The sequence below is a fragment of the Chaetura pelagica genome, unplaced genomic scaffold (genome assembly GCF_000747805.2).
Source record: "Chaetura pelagica isolate M959 unplaced genomic scaffold, ChaPel_1.0 scaffold271, whole genome shotgun sequence".
Classification (NCBI taxonomy): domain Eukaryota; kingdom Metazoa; phylum Chordata; class Aves; order Apodiformes; family Apodidae; genus Chaetura; species Chaetura pelagica.
The window spans coordinates 1448631-1465492 of NW_009952106.1; the positions used below are offsets into that span (position 1 = coordinate 1448631).

Genomic DNA, 16862 nt, shown 5'->3' on the forward strand with positions numbered 1-16862 from the left:
CTGCTGAAGGCCACACAAAACCCATAGTCAATGTTAGTCAACTCTTAGCTCATTCCTGGCTATCAGTCTCACTCAACTTTCTACTACGTATTATCTCTGAATGACACCTAAACAGAAAAGATATGCCAGGGAATCAGCTACACACTGTAATGTCTTCAGGTGTGTGCAAGAAATTTGTAACTTTTAGGTAATTCTAGGTATGTAACTTAGATACTTGGAATCGCCCCAGGAAAATTAAGAGCTACAAACCACACCCAACTTAGATGGTTACTGTAGAATCAAACATACCAATTGGGAGTAACTTTTCTGCTTACATTCCTGCCAAGGAGCACACCTACTTATGGTAATCAGCATAATGGAATGCACGGAAGCCTTCTCAACAAGGGCGACAGAAGACCACCAACTTTCAGAGCTCCTTCTTCCACCTACATGGTTCTGCAAATAACTCGGGCAGAGACACAAACTGAGCTACCTGAAAGTGCTATTCACTTTATGACTTTCAAAGACCAAGCCAAGTACCAGGTCAAACCAAGAACACACTAAGGAAGGGCACAGCAATGCATTTGTAGCAGGTTAATGCAGCCCTCACTGAAAGCCAGGAGAATATACTCACGTGTCTTGAACAAAGGCACGAATTTTGGCTAGTGCCTTTATCTGAACTTTGCAGTGGCTGAAAGAGAGGACAAGTTTTAGTCAGGGAGCAAGTTAATCACCACAAAGACAGTTCTACTGTTTGAAATGAGGAAGAGTGCTGGGATAGCTGGAGGAAGCCGATCTGATTCTCAGAGCAGTGATGGGTTATTGCCAACATGATTCAAAGTGACAGGGAGACAACTGGAAAGAACTAGGCAGTAGCGTTCCCTTTTTTCTACACAGTGCTCAGAGGGCAAACAGCCACTAACAGTACACAGCACTTCTCTCTGCAAAGAGTCCCTCTGCTCTGCTAAGCACTTCAGGGAGCAAAAGCAGAGCAGTGTAACAGCATCAACAAGGACCTCCAGGAGTGCAACCGCTCAGCTACATCTGAAAACCATGTTGGTTAACTTGCCTATATTCAGCACTGCCCACAGACACTCACTTTTCATTGGACTGGACAATGTAATCGTAGAAATCCTGGTCGCCTTTGATCACATTCAATGGGACAACAAGATTCACATCCACATCAGAGTTGCGCAGCTGGTTGAGTCTGATGTTCACCATGAAGAGATAGTCCCGCACGTCATCAATCCCTAGCTTTAATCCTTTGCATATCACGTACCTGCAGCAGAGCAAGGCAGAGAGATCACGTGGGTTTGGTTCTTCCACATAGCCAACTTTCCTGCCACAATCCCATTGTCAGGACAGTTTTCCAAATCCCAGAAATTCTTTCCTCCTGGTTAACCCTAGGAAGGTTCGATCTCACCTATCACAAAGTCATTATACATTTTCTATGGTCTGGAACACTGGGAAACTCAACTCAGTTGGAAACCCCCTCAGATCTCCTTCAAGTAGTAAATCAATTCTGCTAAACTTGATAGGTACAATAATAACACACACAATGTTCCCTAACTTCATTGGAACCACAGCTGTTTCATGCAAAACAGAACTTGATATATATACTGTTCCACTGCTTTCTCTCCAGAAGGGTTATTTGGCAAGTATCTTCTTTACCTTGTCAAACATCGTAATTTGCTAAGCATCTAAAATGTTTCCTCCTCCAAGACATTTGCCAACTGAGGCAGGTCACAGAGCTTCCTCCAGACTTACCCAAATCCATCTATCACTGTATTTAGAGGACAGGGCTTCTTTATTAGTCCGCCATGCTCAAGAATCTCACCTCTCTGAGTTAGCAGGGCGGCTTGTCACAGGTTTAAAGATGCACACTCGTTCAAAGCAGCAATACAGCAGATAAACAAGTCCCACACTAAATGGAGTGAACAGGTCAAAGGTTTTGCAGACAAAATGTCCTCCTGGAAAAAAAAAAAAAGAGAGAGGAAGCACACCTGCATCAGCAGATTATAAGGAAAGGAGGAGATACCAGGCACCTCCATAACTTCCTCCTCTGCAGACCTTGTTTTTGCACAATTAAACAGCACCTAAAAGACATTCATGAAGTGGGCAAATTAGGTTCCATGAACCATCTTCCCCATATCTCTGCAGCAAAGAGAAAAGCATTTCTGTGACCAGGATCATATTGATCTGCATGCTGTCTCACAAGCAAACCTTCTATCCACTCCCCATCTTCCACTTTCAAGCCCAAACTATGCCCTATGGCATGGCAGCACACTATGCAAAAGCCTCAACAGAAGAGGAGCTCTGATGTGTGCAACAAGAAACTTCAGGCTGGAGGAGAAAACTAACAGATGTTATCTAAACAGAGTAACTCACCATCTAGAAAGAAAATAATCTGTGTCACTCCTTGCCTTCAAGCAAGATTTCCAATTTCCACAAGCAAAAGGCAGTCAGTCTTACAGAGCTATTATGTACCCAGACAGGAAAGATTTAAAGGTTGTTCCTTTTACCATCTCACATTCAAGACTACTCCCAAGCAGATAATTGCCTCAGCTACTTCTAAACATGGGGCACAAGAGAAATATTAACATAATCAGCATTTTTATCTTTTGTGTCAGTGCCAAATGCTAAATAAAGTCATCAGTACAGAGAAGCCATCAAAACCAGATAGACCTGTGATGTCTATTATTTGGCAACCGTGAGTTACAGCTAAGACAAGTGAGACATCAACTTGTTCTGATCAGGTTTGAAGGAGAAAAGCCACAATAGAGAGGGAAGGATGAACTGGATAAACACCCCTCTGTTCCATCCAGCCTGCTATAATATTCAGGAAGCTAGTGCCATAAAACTCAGATACACTGTCCAGTTATCACACTAGTGACCTTAGCCCAAGACAACTACATGACACATTGTAAGAGCTTTAAACTACTGCATTTTACCTCATGCTTTGAATGAAAGGCAAAATGGACAAAATCTTATTTTTCTGCCCCAGTTCTTGCGACCTTGTGACAACCATCTCAGGATGTATCTGTACACACTCAGTTTGGTGCAGCTTAAGACTCGCTGCAGAGCAGACTTTGTGGCACGTTAATAAAAACTGTACAGGATCCCTCCACAATGCCACCCACACCTTAGAGAAGGACAAAGATTAATGGGTAAAACATACCTGTCCGGACAATGGACAGTGCTGTAAGGAACTGACAAAGCATAAGCTGTTTGCTTAGGATTTCTTGCAGATTCTCCTGGCCCTCCACTGAGAAACCCTGCAAAGCACACAGCATATGATTAGTATCTCCACAAAACTCTTGTTCAAGCAAAGGATTCCATACACCTTAATCACACAATCACAATGATTCCTGTTTAAGATAAAAAACACTGCCACCAGGAATTTTAATAGCAAGCCTTGAAGAATTTCTCGTTGTAACTATGGACGCATGTCAAATATCCTACTATACGCAGACTGAGGTATCAGTTTTGGTCATTAGTGCAAAAAGAAAAAAAAATGGACCAACCCCATCAGCCATTAAGAAATGCACTCCCTTGTGATCAGTATTGTCCAAAACAAAATTCCGGAAAGCAGTAATGTTCTCTGGGCGGGTAATGTCTCCATCTCCATCAATCCCTCCTTCTCCTGAGGGGAAAAGAGAAGATAATTACTAACATGTTTGCAAGTACAGACAAAAGATCAGTATGCGCAGGTGATCTACTGTATTCAACATTTAATAGGCATTAACATATTCCCCTGCTCATCACTGAAGATGCTTGTTAATTCAGGAAAAGTAGTCAGATTCTGTAGCCAGAGCTAACAAAGCCATATGATAAGCACACTCAAATGATGAGTTGTCCCTTAGCCTCAGCAAAAGACAAATCATTCACTGCCATCCCCTTAGCTGAGAATTGACTGCATAACCACATAATATTCTCATCCAAGTAGGAATGACACATAGCTGAACCTATTAAAAATGTAAGGTTCAACCTCACTGCACAGCTCACCTGTTAATAACCTTTTTTTTTTTTTTTTTTACAGACAAGGCAACATTGTGCATTGGCAACCTTCTACTTCAAATTCAAATTATCCCAAAGAAACACAATACTCTACTTCCAAACCCAATATAATCCAGAATTCCAAAAAGCAACTGAAAACAAACAAACAAAAAAACACCAAAACAACACCAAAAAACAATTCTGCAAAAAAGTTTATAAAGGGAGTAGAGAAAGGGAAATAGAGTTTGTGCATGAATGTTTGCACAGTTTTCCCATATGGCTCCTTTTAAAGAGAGGAATGTTGTCCTCCAGGTTGGTGCTTTAGAAAGCTAATCTAAGGTGTATTCTAGAGCTCACCAATTCTAACTTTGAACAAGCCCAAACTCCCGTTTGTTATTAGTCCCTATAAATCTTCTACAACCACAGCTCATATTAACCAAACTGGAGAACTAGAAAGCAGTAGAGATCGGGATGCATGATAGTGCTTTGATAACTAAATGCGTCATGAATCATCCTGTCAGTAAGTGAACTGATACTAGAATTTGTTACCGGTCTTCACAACAAATACTATAGCAGCCGACTTCCTTCCCATCACTGGAAGAGAGTTTGTACACATCTCACTAGACTTTTTAGTATAACAGACAGAAAGGGATCGAGAAGATGCATCAAAGTCATTGGGCTGTTCATTTCTCCAGGTATGTCTCTCTCTTCATAGTAACACCGGTTTGCAGTGAGTTATGAAGATGCACGTGCTGCAACTGTTAGAACAATGTGTTTATCCGCCTTGCTGCCCTTGCCATGAACCTCCTCTGTAATAGATCTAATCCTGAAGCACTAACCATTCTCTAAGAGTTCACTGTGAGGTGTTAAAAGTGACAGTCAACAAAAGTCAGAGTGGTGTAGGAAAAAGAAAAAAAACAAACAACACAACACAGGAAAAGCAAATCCTCTTCTCAACAACAGTCACACTCAAGTTTATTTTATACAGTCTGAAAATAAAAGCAGGAAATTGTATTTCCCCTCCTGTACCTGGGGGCTACACAGACAGAGGGTTCAAACATATCAGCAGGCTTAAAAAGTTACTACGCGTGAGGTGAGATGCAGCAACTGCACATGTACACTTCCTTAGTCTGTCTCAAAGCAAGTAAAACATGTTACCTTAAACCTCTTTGAATTAAGAAGCTCAGTCATAGTGATTCAGATACAGCTTCTAGCCCAAATTTGTTTTATTTCTATTTATTAAGAGCCTATGATCCATTATCCAAGTAGAGCTAGGGAGGTCTGATATAGAAGCATACTGCCAGTCAGACAAGTAAGATTTCTGTCTCTGGCTCTGCTGATAGATCTTTGGGAAAGGCAGGAAGCTGGAGCCTATGCAGACAGGCTGAGAGAGTTGGGGTTGCTCAGCCTAGAAAAGAGGAGGCTCTGGGGAGACCTTCTATAGCAGCCTTTCAGTACTTGAAGAGGCCGACAGGAAAGATGGGGAAGGACATTCTATCAGGGAGTGCAGTGGTAGGATGAGGGGTAACTGTGTTGAACTGAGAAAGGGTTTAGATTAGATACTAGGAAGAAATACTCTAGCGTGAGGATGGCAGACACTGGCCCAGGTTACCCAGAGAAGCTGTGGAAGCATTCAAAGGCAGGTTGGATGGGCCTTGGAGCAACCTGGTCTAGTGAAAGGTGTCCCTGCCCACGCAGGGGTGTTGGAACTAGATGATCTTTAAGGTCCCTTCTAACCCAAACCATTCTGTGGTTCTATGATAAGTCATCTCACTCACTGTGTTTCAGGCTGATATTAGTGAAATGGGGAAAATATTGTGAAGCAATTTTAAAGAAAAGCAAAGGACTCAAGTATCAACTATCAGTGGGACACACACTGCCAAGGCAGACTGGAGTAAGTGCAGAAATGTGACTTGATATGCAGGCTCACCAATTTGAACTCCTTTCTCAGATGACAGTCCCCTTCTACCTTGCAAAATGGCTCCCTATACACAGGCTTCTTTTAGATCAATACCTTCCCCACTCCAGATACAGAGGCTAAAGCATAAGCAAAAACATCAGGTAACACACAAGGGGCTACATACCATAATAAGGTTCAAAGAGCTCACTGGAAGCTGAGTAGAAGTCTTCTAGTTTAAAATCATTTGGTCCCTTCAAGGTCATGCCAAACCCTTTCGCATGCCACTTCCGCCTCCACAAGACATACTCGGAGAAGCCTCCGGGACCAGCACACACATCAGCAAAGTAGAGCAGCTCAGCATCCCGCTCCTTTATCAAGGGCCTCTGCAAAAGGAAACTGAGGAAATACCACTGACCCAATAACAGCTCCCAGTAGTCAAACCAGATACACCATAAACCCCACTCCTCAGCCAAGAGTACTCTTTCAAGCACCTGTTTTCCCAGCTAGTAACCTAAGGATTCTCCTTCCCCCCACATTCTCCATTCTTGGAGCAAGTACTACTGTTTGAAAGTTAAACTGAGGCCCTCACCCCCTCAAAGTCTTTAGGGTTTGTAAACATGTAGTCAAAGACATGGTCCATATTTGCCATCTTCATTGCAGCCCTGTGAACACATAAATAGGGACCTATTAAGTTTCAACCTTGACTCCCACAGCTGGAAGCAGACATAAATGGGCAAGGGGCTACACTAACAGAAATTCTGCAAACCTATTTAGGAAGAAAACTCCACGAATCATCTCATAGGGGTTAGACCTTGTTCGGGCACGACGCATTTCTTCTCCATCCAGTTCATCAAATACGCTCTGTGCACAAAGAAACAAAATTGAGCTGGGCCCAGCATAGGCTTGAGGTGGTCGTGAGCATTGCCTATCCTCATGCTTCCCTCTCCTTGGACAGCAAACTGTGCAGGGTTTGGTTCAGCAATACAGAATGTCACATAATGATACTGACTCTTCTTCTAAGCCACCCCAGCTCTGCAGAAAATTTAGTGACTGAAGAATTCTGATGGCTCCCGAGCCTAGTAATGTGGTTATCCACCTCAAAACCAGTCACAGCTTAAGGTATTTCTCTCACACATACACACACTCACACTGTAGTGCAATTTACAAGGCCTTGATAACATCTAGGAGGGAAGATGGAACACAAAAGTAAAGAAAGGGAGCTTATTTCCTCAGCTCATTCAAGTCTTCAGCCTTTCAGCTGGACTAAGAAAGGGAAATTGTTTTCATTCATCTCTTTGAAGTCTGAGGTGCAAAACAGGTTGCTGAAGAGGCAGTAACAACCAGGATGTGAGGTCATACCAGTGGCATAAAGGTGAAAGAGGACATTCTGAGCTCCTACTAATCACCAAAGTAAACTACTAAAACCTCTTCAATTACTTATTTCACTCACTTCCTCAAAACTTCAGTTCCCTTCTAACAAAGGGGTCTCACCTTGCACTGCAGGACATTACGCAAAAGCTCTTCACTACAGAACTCTGTTTCATCTTCAATCACCATCTTCCTCTGGAACAGGATGAGAACACAAATAACAATTAGCAAACACGGTATCAGTCATTTCAGAATGCATCATGGATCAGTAACGAATGAAGGCTGCCAACCACATACTAGGTTGTATTAGCAAAAGCGTAGCCAGCAGGCTGAGGAATTATTCTCCCTTCTTAAGACATGTTGAGACCACATGTGGAATACTGCATCCAGTCAGCACTCCCCTGTCCACAACAGACATACTGGAGCAAGCCCAGCTAAAGGATCACCAAGATGACAAGGGTCATACCCAAGGGTATGAGGAGAGACTGAGAGTACAGTTTGTTCAGAAAAGAGAAAGGGAGATCCTATGGCTGACTGAAAGTACCTAATGGCAGGAAATAGATAAGATTCATCTAGACTCTTACAGACTGAAAGCAACAGGACAAGGACCAATGGACACAAGCTGCAACATAAAGAATGCCAATTAGTCATATGGAAAATTTGTTTTTTCAAATGTTTGTCAAACACTGAAACAGATGCTCATACAGGCTGTGAAATTTGCATCCTTGGAGATACTCAAAACTCAACCAAACAAGGCCTTGAGCAACCTGATCTAGTTGGACCTGCTTTAAGCAGGAAGCTGCTCTAGTAGTCTCCAGAAGTTCCCTCCAGCCTAAGATATTCTACAACTGTTTGACAAGGCAATTGCTTCAGGCTGAGTAGACCTGTGTCGTCTTAGGCTGTACAGTACAGGGAAATAAATTACCTTGCCCACAGTCATCCACTCCTTCAGCTCCTGGGCGTCAGGGATTTCCGTAGTACACTCGAGGCACCAGTCTACCTCCTCATAGGCACTGGGCTGCAAACACAAGACAGGGGAACAGCCCAAGACACGTTTGCTATATAGCAATTAATTGCTCCCCAAAAGTTTGTCTCCCAATCCCAGCATAAGGGGTTAGGCCATGACTTCAGGGCCAATCAGAGGGTTTTTTTCTCCCAGTCTAAAACATGGCATATTGGCTTGGATTTAAAATTAATTAAGAAAACCCATTGTAAAAATAAGAAAAAACCTCCAACACAAAAAAACCCACCACTTTCTTCCACTTAGAGTCTGATAAATAATCAAGACAAAGCCTAGTGCTCTCAAGATACATTTTAGAGACACTGCAAATTTTCAGCTGCTGAAAACAATTCAAATGGAAAGTGAAGTACTACAACATGCACCATACATGACTTGACAAGCATGCTGCTAACTAACAGAGCTGGGACCTTCTGGCTTACTCTCCAGCTGCCGCATTCCTAGGACTCAGTGTTGTGATTAATTTATTTTTTTTTAATATAAACACACAGCAGCTGTTTTGCACTAATAACATCAAAACTAGGCTTTACTTTACTGACAACTATTTCTATTTCCCACTGTTCTTCCCTGTTGAAGAGCTTGGTAAGACACAGGAATAGAAGATCTGAGCATTTTATTTGAAACTATTAAACACACAAAGATTTTTAAAAATCACCTATGCAGGCATGAAAAATTAGATACAAAATAAAAAAGGTAAACTCAAGAGTGTGGTAAACATTTCCAATCATATTCACTACTGCAAACTTGGAAATAAATCCTATAGACCACAGCAACAAGCCACCTGAATGTGACAGAAAACAAGTTTTGCCAGGCTGTTCTGAGACAAAATAAGGCCCAGGTCTACCCAGTAGAGCCACTTAGTGCTACCCAGTTGTGTCAGACAACACTAAACATCATTCCCAGAGGGCAAATCCTGAACACAGCAACAGAAAAGGGATTCAAAACAGGTAGTACTTACCTCTGGCTCATCCTGCCAATCAATATTGAGCTCCCCATCAAATCCTTTGAGGGTCAGCCCAAAGCCTCTCCTTCCCTTCTGATTAGAGGCCTCCACAATATCCTTCCTTCCTTGGCCATATTTTCCCAGACCTTCTCCTTCCCGGAAGCCCATTTTGGCCTATAAAGAATGCAAAGGGAGCCCATGAGGCAGGTGGACTTGAGTTTATGTACTACTGCTACTACTGGGAAAGGGAAAATGGCATATCCTCCTAAAGTGACTTGAAGACATTGGGCATTTTTTATCTCAGCTGGGGCTTTCAGGCCTTAATATTCAGTTCACTTCACTGAGACAGGACACAAAAAAACCCAAAAACCTAGATCTGAAGAATGATGTTTGAGATGACAGCAAAGTACAAAAGGTTCAGAAGTGCAGGAACAGCCCTCTCAGTGGGAGAAAGAGTGAGGAGGATGGAGCTATTCATCACAGTTCTCAGTAAGCATGGAAGGTTCATAAAACAAAAGACGCTGGCACAGGAAAAAATTCATGTTGTGATGATACTCTTTGCTGTGAACACGTGCTCACATACATCTTGAGTGTCAGTTAAATCTTCACCTAAAACTCAGAGGAGGAATGCAAGACACACTGCTCCGAGAAAGCATTCCCATCTCTTAAGTTAAAAGAAATATGTTCATTAACTGCCAGTTTTTCAGGCTCTTCTCTCCATAAATTTTAGCAATGGGAGAACAACAACAAGCATGACTACAGTCAATCGCATTCCCTCTGGTATGTATCTATGAGATTCAGTAAATACAAGATGTAAGTTTCACTTCAAATGAATGTTATCCATATACTGCTCCTGGTAAGAGGCAAGGAAAGCATTATTTATTACCAGCCTGTATGAGAAACAGCTCAAGAACATCCCACAGGTTTTATACAAAGGTACGTGGCATTTTCCCCTTGCCTTTGCTACCTGGCTCTGAATCAGATCTTGAAAGATGTACACCAAATGTGACAGCCAACAAACCCATTACACACAGGTCTTCTGAGGACAGATTTTTTAGCACCTAGCAATCAAGGACTATTTTCCTTTTACTTACCTCATGCCACATAATCATTCAACCAGACTTGATATCACATCCATCTTTATCTTCAAATTTATGAGGCCTTACAAACAAAAGCCTCCCAAATTCCGTAGTAAGCTCCTGTACTGTAGCAATTGAAACCACACATCCTAACTCAGTAGAGAACTCTGCAAGTGAAAGACAGCCTTGCACTAGAACCAGAAAACTGCAGCCCAGTGCCAAAAACACACATGGACAGATTCTGAATGATCAGCAACAGGATTTATCCAGAGAGGAGAAATCAGCAACTCTTAGCCTTCTGGATCCCTTTGAGTTTTGAATTCAGTAAGAACTGAAAGTTCTTTCTTCATGCAGCGGTATGATCCCACTAGTCAGCAGCATTCCACCTCCTTGTGAAGCATTATCTGTGTGTTCCCACTCCTAGCAGGAGCTAGCTCTTCCCAGCTTCTAGCAGAAGACTGAACTTCTAACTTGGCAAAGGCAGGTACAAGCTGACCCACCACCATGGAAAGTTTGCTGGGCAGGGCTCCTGCAAGTATAGCACCAGCTCAGAACAAAAGGAGGCCCAAATTCAGTTCCCTGTAGAGTCCCAAACTTCCTGTTGCACTTCAAGTAATACACAGCTATACATCTCATCTTCTCTGCTGCTCTTGGAAATAACTTTTTTTTTTTCCCTCTGTTATCAAGGCTGGAAATTCTTTCATGATTATGAGACAGTCCCGAGACCACAGTGAAGGTTTGCATCAGGAAGTAAGCCTAACAGCACACACTGAAAGAGACTCCTCTATGGTCTACTATTGCCTTTCAACTCAAGAACAAGTTGCTGGGACTGGGACCACCATGAGACAGAGACAATCTACTGTTTTCTTAGAACTTCCTAAAAGTACTTTCTTCCCCACACTAACACGGTGCAGTCAAGGGGTTAGTGATCACCTTCAAAGTTCAGTTGGCACAGTCACTACCATTCACAACACCCTGCCTTTCCAAGAAATTTCTGGCCCTACATAAAGCCGAGTGGCACTACTTGAAAGAAAAAGAAATATCTTAGTAATTAAGGTAGTAATTCTACAAAGGTATGCACCAGGCAGCCTCCAAGACTAAACAAATTAATGTCAATCACAGAAATAATATGTCAAGGCCTCTCTTGCGAAGTATTCATTAACTGAAGCATTGCAAAATAATACATGGTAGGACTTTTTTCAAGCTCAGCAAGCCACCTAACCCACAAATCCATCCCTTTACATTCACCTTCCTGCTCCTTAGCCTTTGCACATGAATCAACTTTCTTTTTTATCAGACCCCCTTCAACCGAGCTCTCAGCCTCCTCCAACTGCTCTGCAGCTGGCTCAATGAAGCACAGAACCCTGCTACAAGGATGCTCAGAGTCAGAATCAAAACCTCTTAAAACAGACTGGTCTTTGCTCTCATCAGATCTTAATAGTTTGCTCCAAAATTATTTGGACTTACCATGAGCTTTTGGGAGACACTGTTATACATCGAGTAGCGAGACGAAGTACCCTCCACAAGAGAGTCTTGTTTGAACTCATTGTTGAAGACTGGTCTTTTTTCATCACCTTCACTCTCAGACCCACTGCTGCTACTGGAAGACTCTGGGGGGAAAAAGTGAGAAAAACAAGTACAAAAATAATAAGAAGAGGGAAGGCAGGCATCACACACTAAGAAGTACACAATGTGACTCATTAAATCCTTTCAACACGCACACAGAGAGGACACTGAAGTATCTCAAATGTGCTACTGGAAGTACTCAAGTGTAATATAAAACATCTCGTGGAACCAAAGTCTGATTATCTGCCCCTTTGCTTCAGGCATGCAAAACACCTCCTGAGCCAACTGATTCCAGGCTCCCCAAAAGGCCAGGCAAACCCCTCTACAGCAGCAAAGTAGGCCACAGCATGACCACGACAGTACCGTGTGATACATCTGACCTTTGCAATGATCCTGAGGAGCTGAAAAGTCCAAATATCCTCTGCCAAGAACAATCAGCCACCTTGATAAAACATACTGGCTTTTCACATCTCTAACTTAACAAAAAATCTAGATCGACTACACAGGCATCTATCAAATGGCCAACACTGCAGGAAGAGCTGAATCCCTTAGACCTAATATTAAACTTAAGCTTGACTCCATTACACACCTCAGTGGCAAAGATCCACAAGTTTCCTACAGCAAATGAAACAGTTTTTCACCTCTGGAATTTACTGATGCATACAAAGCCAAGTGAAAGATTACATCAGAAGACATTCATCTAGTTTAAAAACACCTTGACAGAGACCATAGAATCATAGGGGTTGGAAGGGACCTCTGAAGATCATAGAGTCCAACCCCCCTGCTGCAGCAGGAACACCTAGGGGAGATCACACAGGAACACACCCAGATGGTCTTGAAAGTCTCCTGAGAAGGAGACTCCACAACTTCTCTGGGCAGCCTGTTCCAGTGCTCTCTCACCCTCACAGTAAAGAAGTTTTTCCTCATGCTAAGGTGGAACTTCCTGTGATGTTGCTTAGTGCTGTTTCCCCTCATCCTATCACAGGGCATCACTGAAGAGACTGGTCCATTCTTGACATCCGCCCTTCAGATATTTATAGATATTAATAAGGTCCCCTCTTAGACTTCTTTTCTCAAGACTAAACAGCCCCATGTCTCTAAGCCTTTCCTCATATGACAGATGTTCCAGTCCCTTAATCATCCCTTGTAGCTCTCCAGTAGACTCTTTCCAGCATATCCCTATCCCTCTTGAACTGGGGAGCCCAGAACTAGACACAATACTCCCGATGTGATCTTAAATGATCATAGAATCATTAAGGTTGGAAGGGATCCTAAAGATCATCAAGTTCCAAGCCCCCTGCCATGAGCAGGGAACCCTACCACTAGATGAAGATTAGGGGAAGAAGTTAATCAAGTCAATGGTCCAACCAAGGTAACAGGTACAACTATACACTGTATTTGGGAAGAATCTTGGCCTGAATGACGTGCATAGTCTTGCTGCTGCTCTACAGTTGTGAGACGTCCAAACCTATTTGTTCTGTGCAGGATGTAACTGGAACCTGGGCAAGAATCATGGCAGTCATATAATTTGCCTTGCAGCCTGCTCCACACCAGGTGGGTAGCGAGGGAGGCCCCACAACCCACAGAGTCCTTCCACTTCTCCTGAGGTAATATCACTACAAGGATGAAGCAATAGCTTTGATTTCCTTCCTGAAATTTGCTTAGCATCATATCCATCCTAGTAAAGCTCCTGCTGTGGGGCAGGCCATACAGACTACTGCAGCAGCAATCCCCAGCCACACTCTTCATCAGACCTCCACCTCCCTCATTCACCCAGTACTAGAAATCGTTCTGTGCTACTTTGTACAACTAGAAGCTGAACTACACATGTTGCCCTGAGACAATGCAGACAATTTTTGTTAGCAAAGTTAATATTTATCACTTTAACATGAACAGTTTAGGTCCACAGAAGTGTTTAAAAAAGACGCTATAATTACCTAGAAAGAAGCACTGAACTTCTCCTAATTTTTTTATGATTTAAGAGAAAAAACGGATTATTCCTCTTCCAACTCACAGATCCCTTTATGTTCCTGTTACAGAAAATTGAGCACCCTGAAGTAACAGGAAACAGCTGGAGAATTAGTAAAGAAAGGCCATTACAAGAAAGTGAAGTGAAAATTAAGGACACCACAGTGAAATACATGACTGCAGTTAAAACCCTTCCAATGTGTGCTTAATCCTTGTTGCTGGACTATCTGCTTCTAAGATTCAGGACTTGTGTCCCCACACAACAAGTATGCTAGAGTTCCACAGCACCAACCTTTAAGGCTTTCAGCTGAAGATTAGGAAGGCTGTGATTCACCTTGCATTTGTAATATTATGTACCCATCTTGATTTCCAAACGTGTCACATATGCTGCATTTGTTTTTCCTTCACAAAGTTCCTAGATATGAACTGCATCACAAAGGAATTTGCTTTAGGGTCAGTTACTGCTTTCTGCTTCTCCAATGCACAGCTCCAATTAACTTTGCTGCCTGTTTTTGAGAAGTGTCTTATCTTCCAGAGGCTGATGATGTGCCCCAAACACAATACCCACTAGATAAATCTCAAGAAAGGCCTTCACGGCTCTTCTTACTTTTAACACTTGCTAGGCTGTGCTCAGCTGATATCAGATCTGAAATCACTTTTCTCCCCCAGCCTTCTTTCTCTCAGTGTAAACCACACGGGGTGTAACAGACTACTAAATTATTAACCCCATCCAAAATGTCCTTGAACTGTATCGGCTCGTTTCTTAAAATTAAGGCTTACAGCCTATTTTGACCCATATGTGAACTGAATAACCAAAGGGGCGGGGGGGAATACTGAATTTTTCAGCTCAGCCCTGAGCACACCACAGCATTCCCTACCCCAGCTGTCACACCCTGCACCTCTAACCTCCTCACTCCCCTCCAGCCTTGACAGACAGGTACACACCTGTCACTGTGACTACCCCAAAGTGACCCACTCATCTTCCATGCACATCCCCTCATCCATTCTTTAAAAGACAAAGACCTCTTTATATTATCAGGCCCTTTCTCACTAATACTTTAAGACCATGGGACACCCCAAGACTCAGAAGAAGCTGGCGTGACTGTGAGGCAACCTGAAGTACACCAGTTGTGTAGGGCACTTGCCTCATCTTTGGTAGAACCCAAGCTCCAGGTGAGAAAGCACTCCAGCTTAAGAAAAAGTAGGCAATCCATTTAGTTAACTCTGAAATAGTTTTTCTTTCTGAAACCAAGCACCTGTGAGCTCTCACAACTCCCTTCACCACCAGAAAAAATCTCATCAAGACAGCAAGAGATGAAGTTACAATGTAGGAGTCCTGATCAACCTGCCTTTTGTATTCATCTCAATTTCTCCCATCTGCAAAAATGTGATAAGATTACCAATTTTTTATTATTTCTTAAACAACGAGGAATTACAAGGTTCTTTATGGACCAAATCCCACAGCTCCTCACTACCAAAACTTTACATAACAGAAAAAACTGCTGAGATAGAAAACTTTAATGCTGCTCATATATTACAAGAATCTTTATAGCTTTGGATCATGCACTTGTCATCTACCTCAAGTTCTATCTTCCATGCCTGACTTCATACAGTTCTTAGTTTGTTTTTTTCTAATTCACACCAATCCAAAGTAATGAGCAGAAATAATGTAGTTTTTCATCCTGAAAAGCGAACATGCCCTTGAAGTTCAGGCTATCAAACAGGATTTAGGAGACACAGATTTAATTCCTACTTATCACCTAGACTCCCTGCAGCAGCATATACCTTATCTCCAGCCTTACCTTGAGTAGTATGATTACTAAATTGAGGTTCATCATCTGAAGTAGAACTGAGGGTTAATCCCAAGTCTTCTATCCTCTTCTTCTGCTTCTTTTGAGGGCTGCTAAATTCAGGTTCTGTCCTTCTCTTCATTTTTGCTGAAAAAAAGATGATCACATTTGGTAAACAATAAGCAAAATAACTTTCTCCTGCATGCTGAAGGAAAAGGTGCAGCAGCCTGGCAGCACTGACCACGTTACAGACTATTCAGTATTTATGCTTCACAGCTCAAGCTTGCTGTAGGCAAAAGCACTGCCTTATTTTGAATGTACCTTTTTCAATAGCTAACTAAACAAACTAATAACTGAACAAACATAAAACCCATGCAGCAGTTTTCCTATTAACGATGACTTGAATTTAGCATAATTTCTACAACTTACTTACCATTGAATGCTAGCAGATAGAGACAATAAAACATCAGCACTTAGATAACTTAAATATATGACAGGTGGTTACTACTATTGATTCAAAGATTCATTTTATCCAAACACACCTTGTGCAAGGTGAAACCAATTTGTCACAAGAGACTCTAAACACCTCTGACCTCACCTCTGCAAACGTTAATTAAAAAAAGGCACTTTCCTACACAACTTCTGTGGCAGAACTTTATTAAATATATGTGCTCAAGTTGGATGGCATTTGTGTTTTTCATGAGGAATCACTGGCAAGGGATCAAGCCTCTGGATGTGGCTGCTAAACTTTGCACAAAACCAGAGAAAGGACTAACACTCAGGACAGAGTTAACAGAAGCAAGCTGGGAAGGCCCACAGAGGCCGAGAACTCAGGAAAGCAGGTGAAAATTAAAAAGCACAGGTGCTTAGAGAACTGGCTAAACCTTCCTGCTATTGCTAAAAAGAAATAAAAACCTATTGGGGCTTATTATTCTCCACAGGAACGCTGGCCTAGAAAAGATGCCCCAGGTCACCAATACGAACCCTCTGTTATCCAATTTTCTTCCACAGGCACACACAGGGCGCCTCGAGGCCAATTCCCTTAACCACCCCCACCAACCCGGCTGCAGATTCACCCTGCCTGTGCTACTGCTGAGGCACCTCTTCCCTTCCACCAGAAGGCCACTGGCAGCCAACCCACATCTACCTGCCCTCGTGCTGCCGGTGCGAGGTCCGGCTTTCCCTCTGGCTTGCTTGTCTCCAGCAGCCCCGAGCGACGCCGTTTCCCCCCGGACACGCTCCCAGGGCAGCACCT

The 16862-nt window shown here is 42.6% G+C and overlaps 1 protein-coding gene across 1 annotated transcript in view; it reads right to left on the minus strand.

Moving 5' to 3' along the window:
- The window catches only part of CMTR1 (cap methyltransferase 1), a 24829-nt gene extending 9080 nt beyond the window's left edge, over positions 1–15749 (minus strand). Inside the window, exons 1-14 of the mRNA XM_010006032.1 lie at positions 15638–15749; positions 12202–12224; positions 11751–11891; positions 9220–9378; positions 8169–8261; positions 7367–7438; positions 6642–6736; positions 6465–6537; positions 6060–6258; positions 3504–3622; positions 3158–3254; positions 1817–1949; positions 1079–1258; positions 614–670 (exon numbers count right to left, since the gene is read on the minus strand). Of these exons, the coding sequence (XP_010004334.1) occupies positions 614–670; positions 1079–1258; positions 1817–1949; positions 3158–3254; positions 3504–3622; positions 6060–6258; positions 6465–6537; positions 6642–6736; positions 7367–7438; positions 8169–8261; positions 9220–9378; positions 11751–11891; positions 12202–12224; positions 15638–15749 (1553 nt within the window). The remainder of the gene's footprint in view (positions 1–613; positions 671–1078; positions 1259–1816; positions 1950–3157; positions 3255–3503; positions 3623–6059; positions 6259–6464; positions 6538–6641; positions 6737–7366; positions 7439–8168; positions 8262–9219; positions 9379–11750; positions 11892–12201; positions 12225–15637) is intronic.
- Between the last annotated feature and the right edge of the window lie 1113 nt (positions 15750–16862).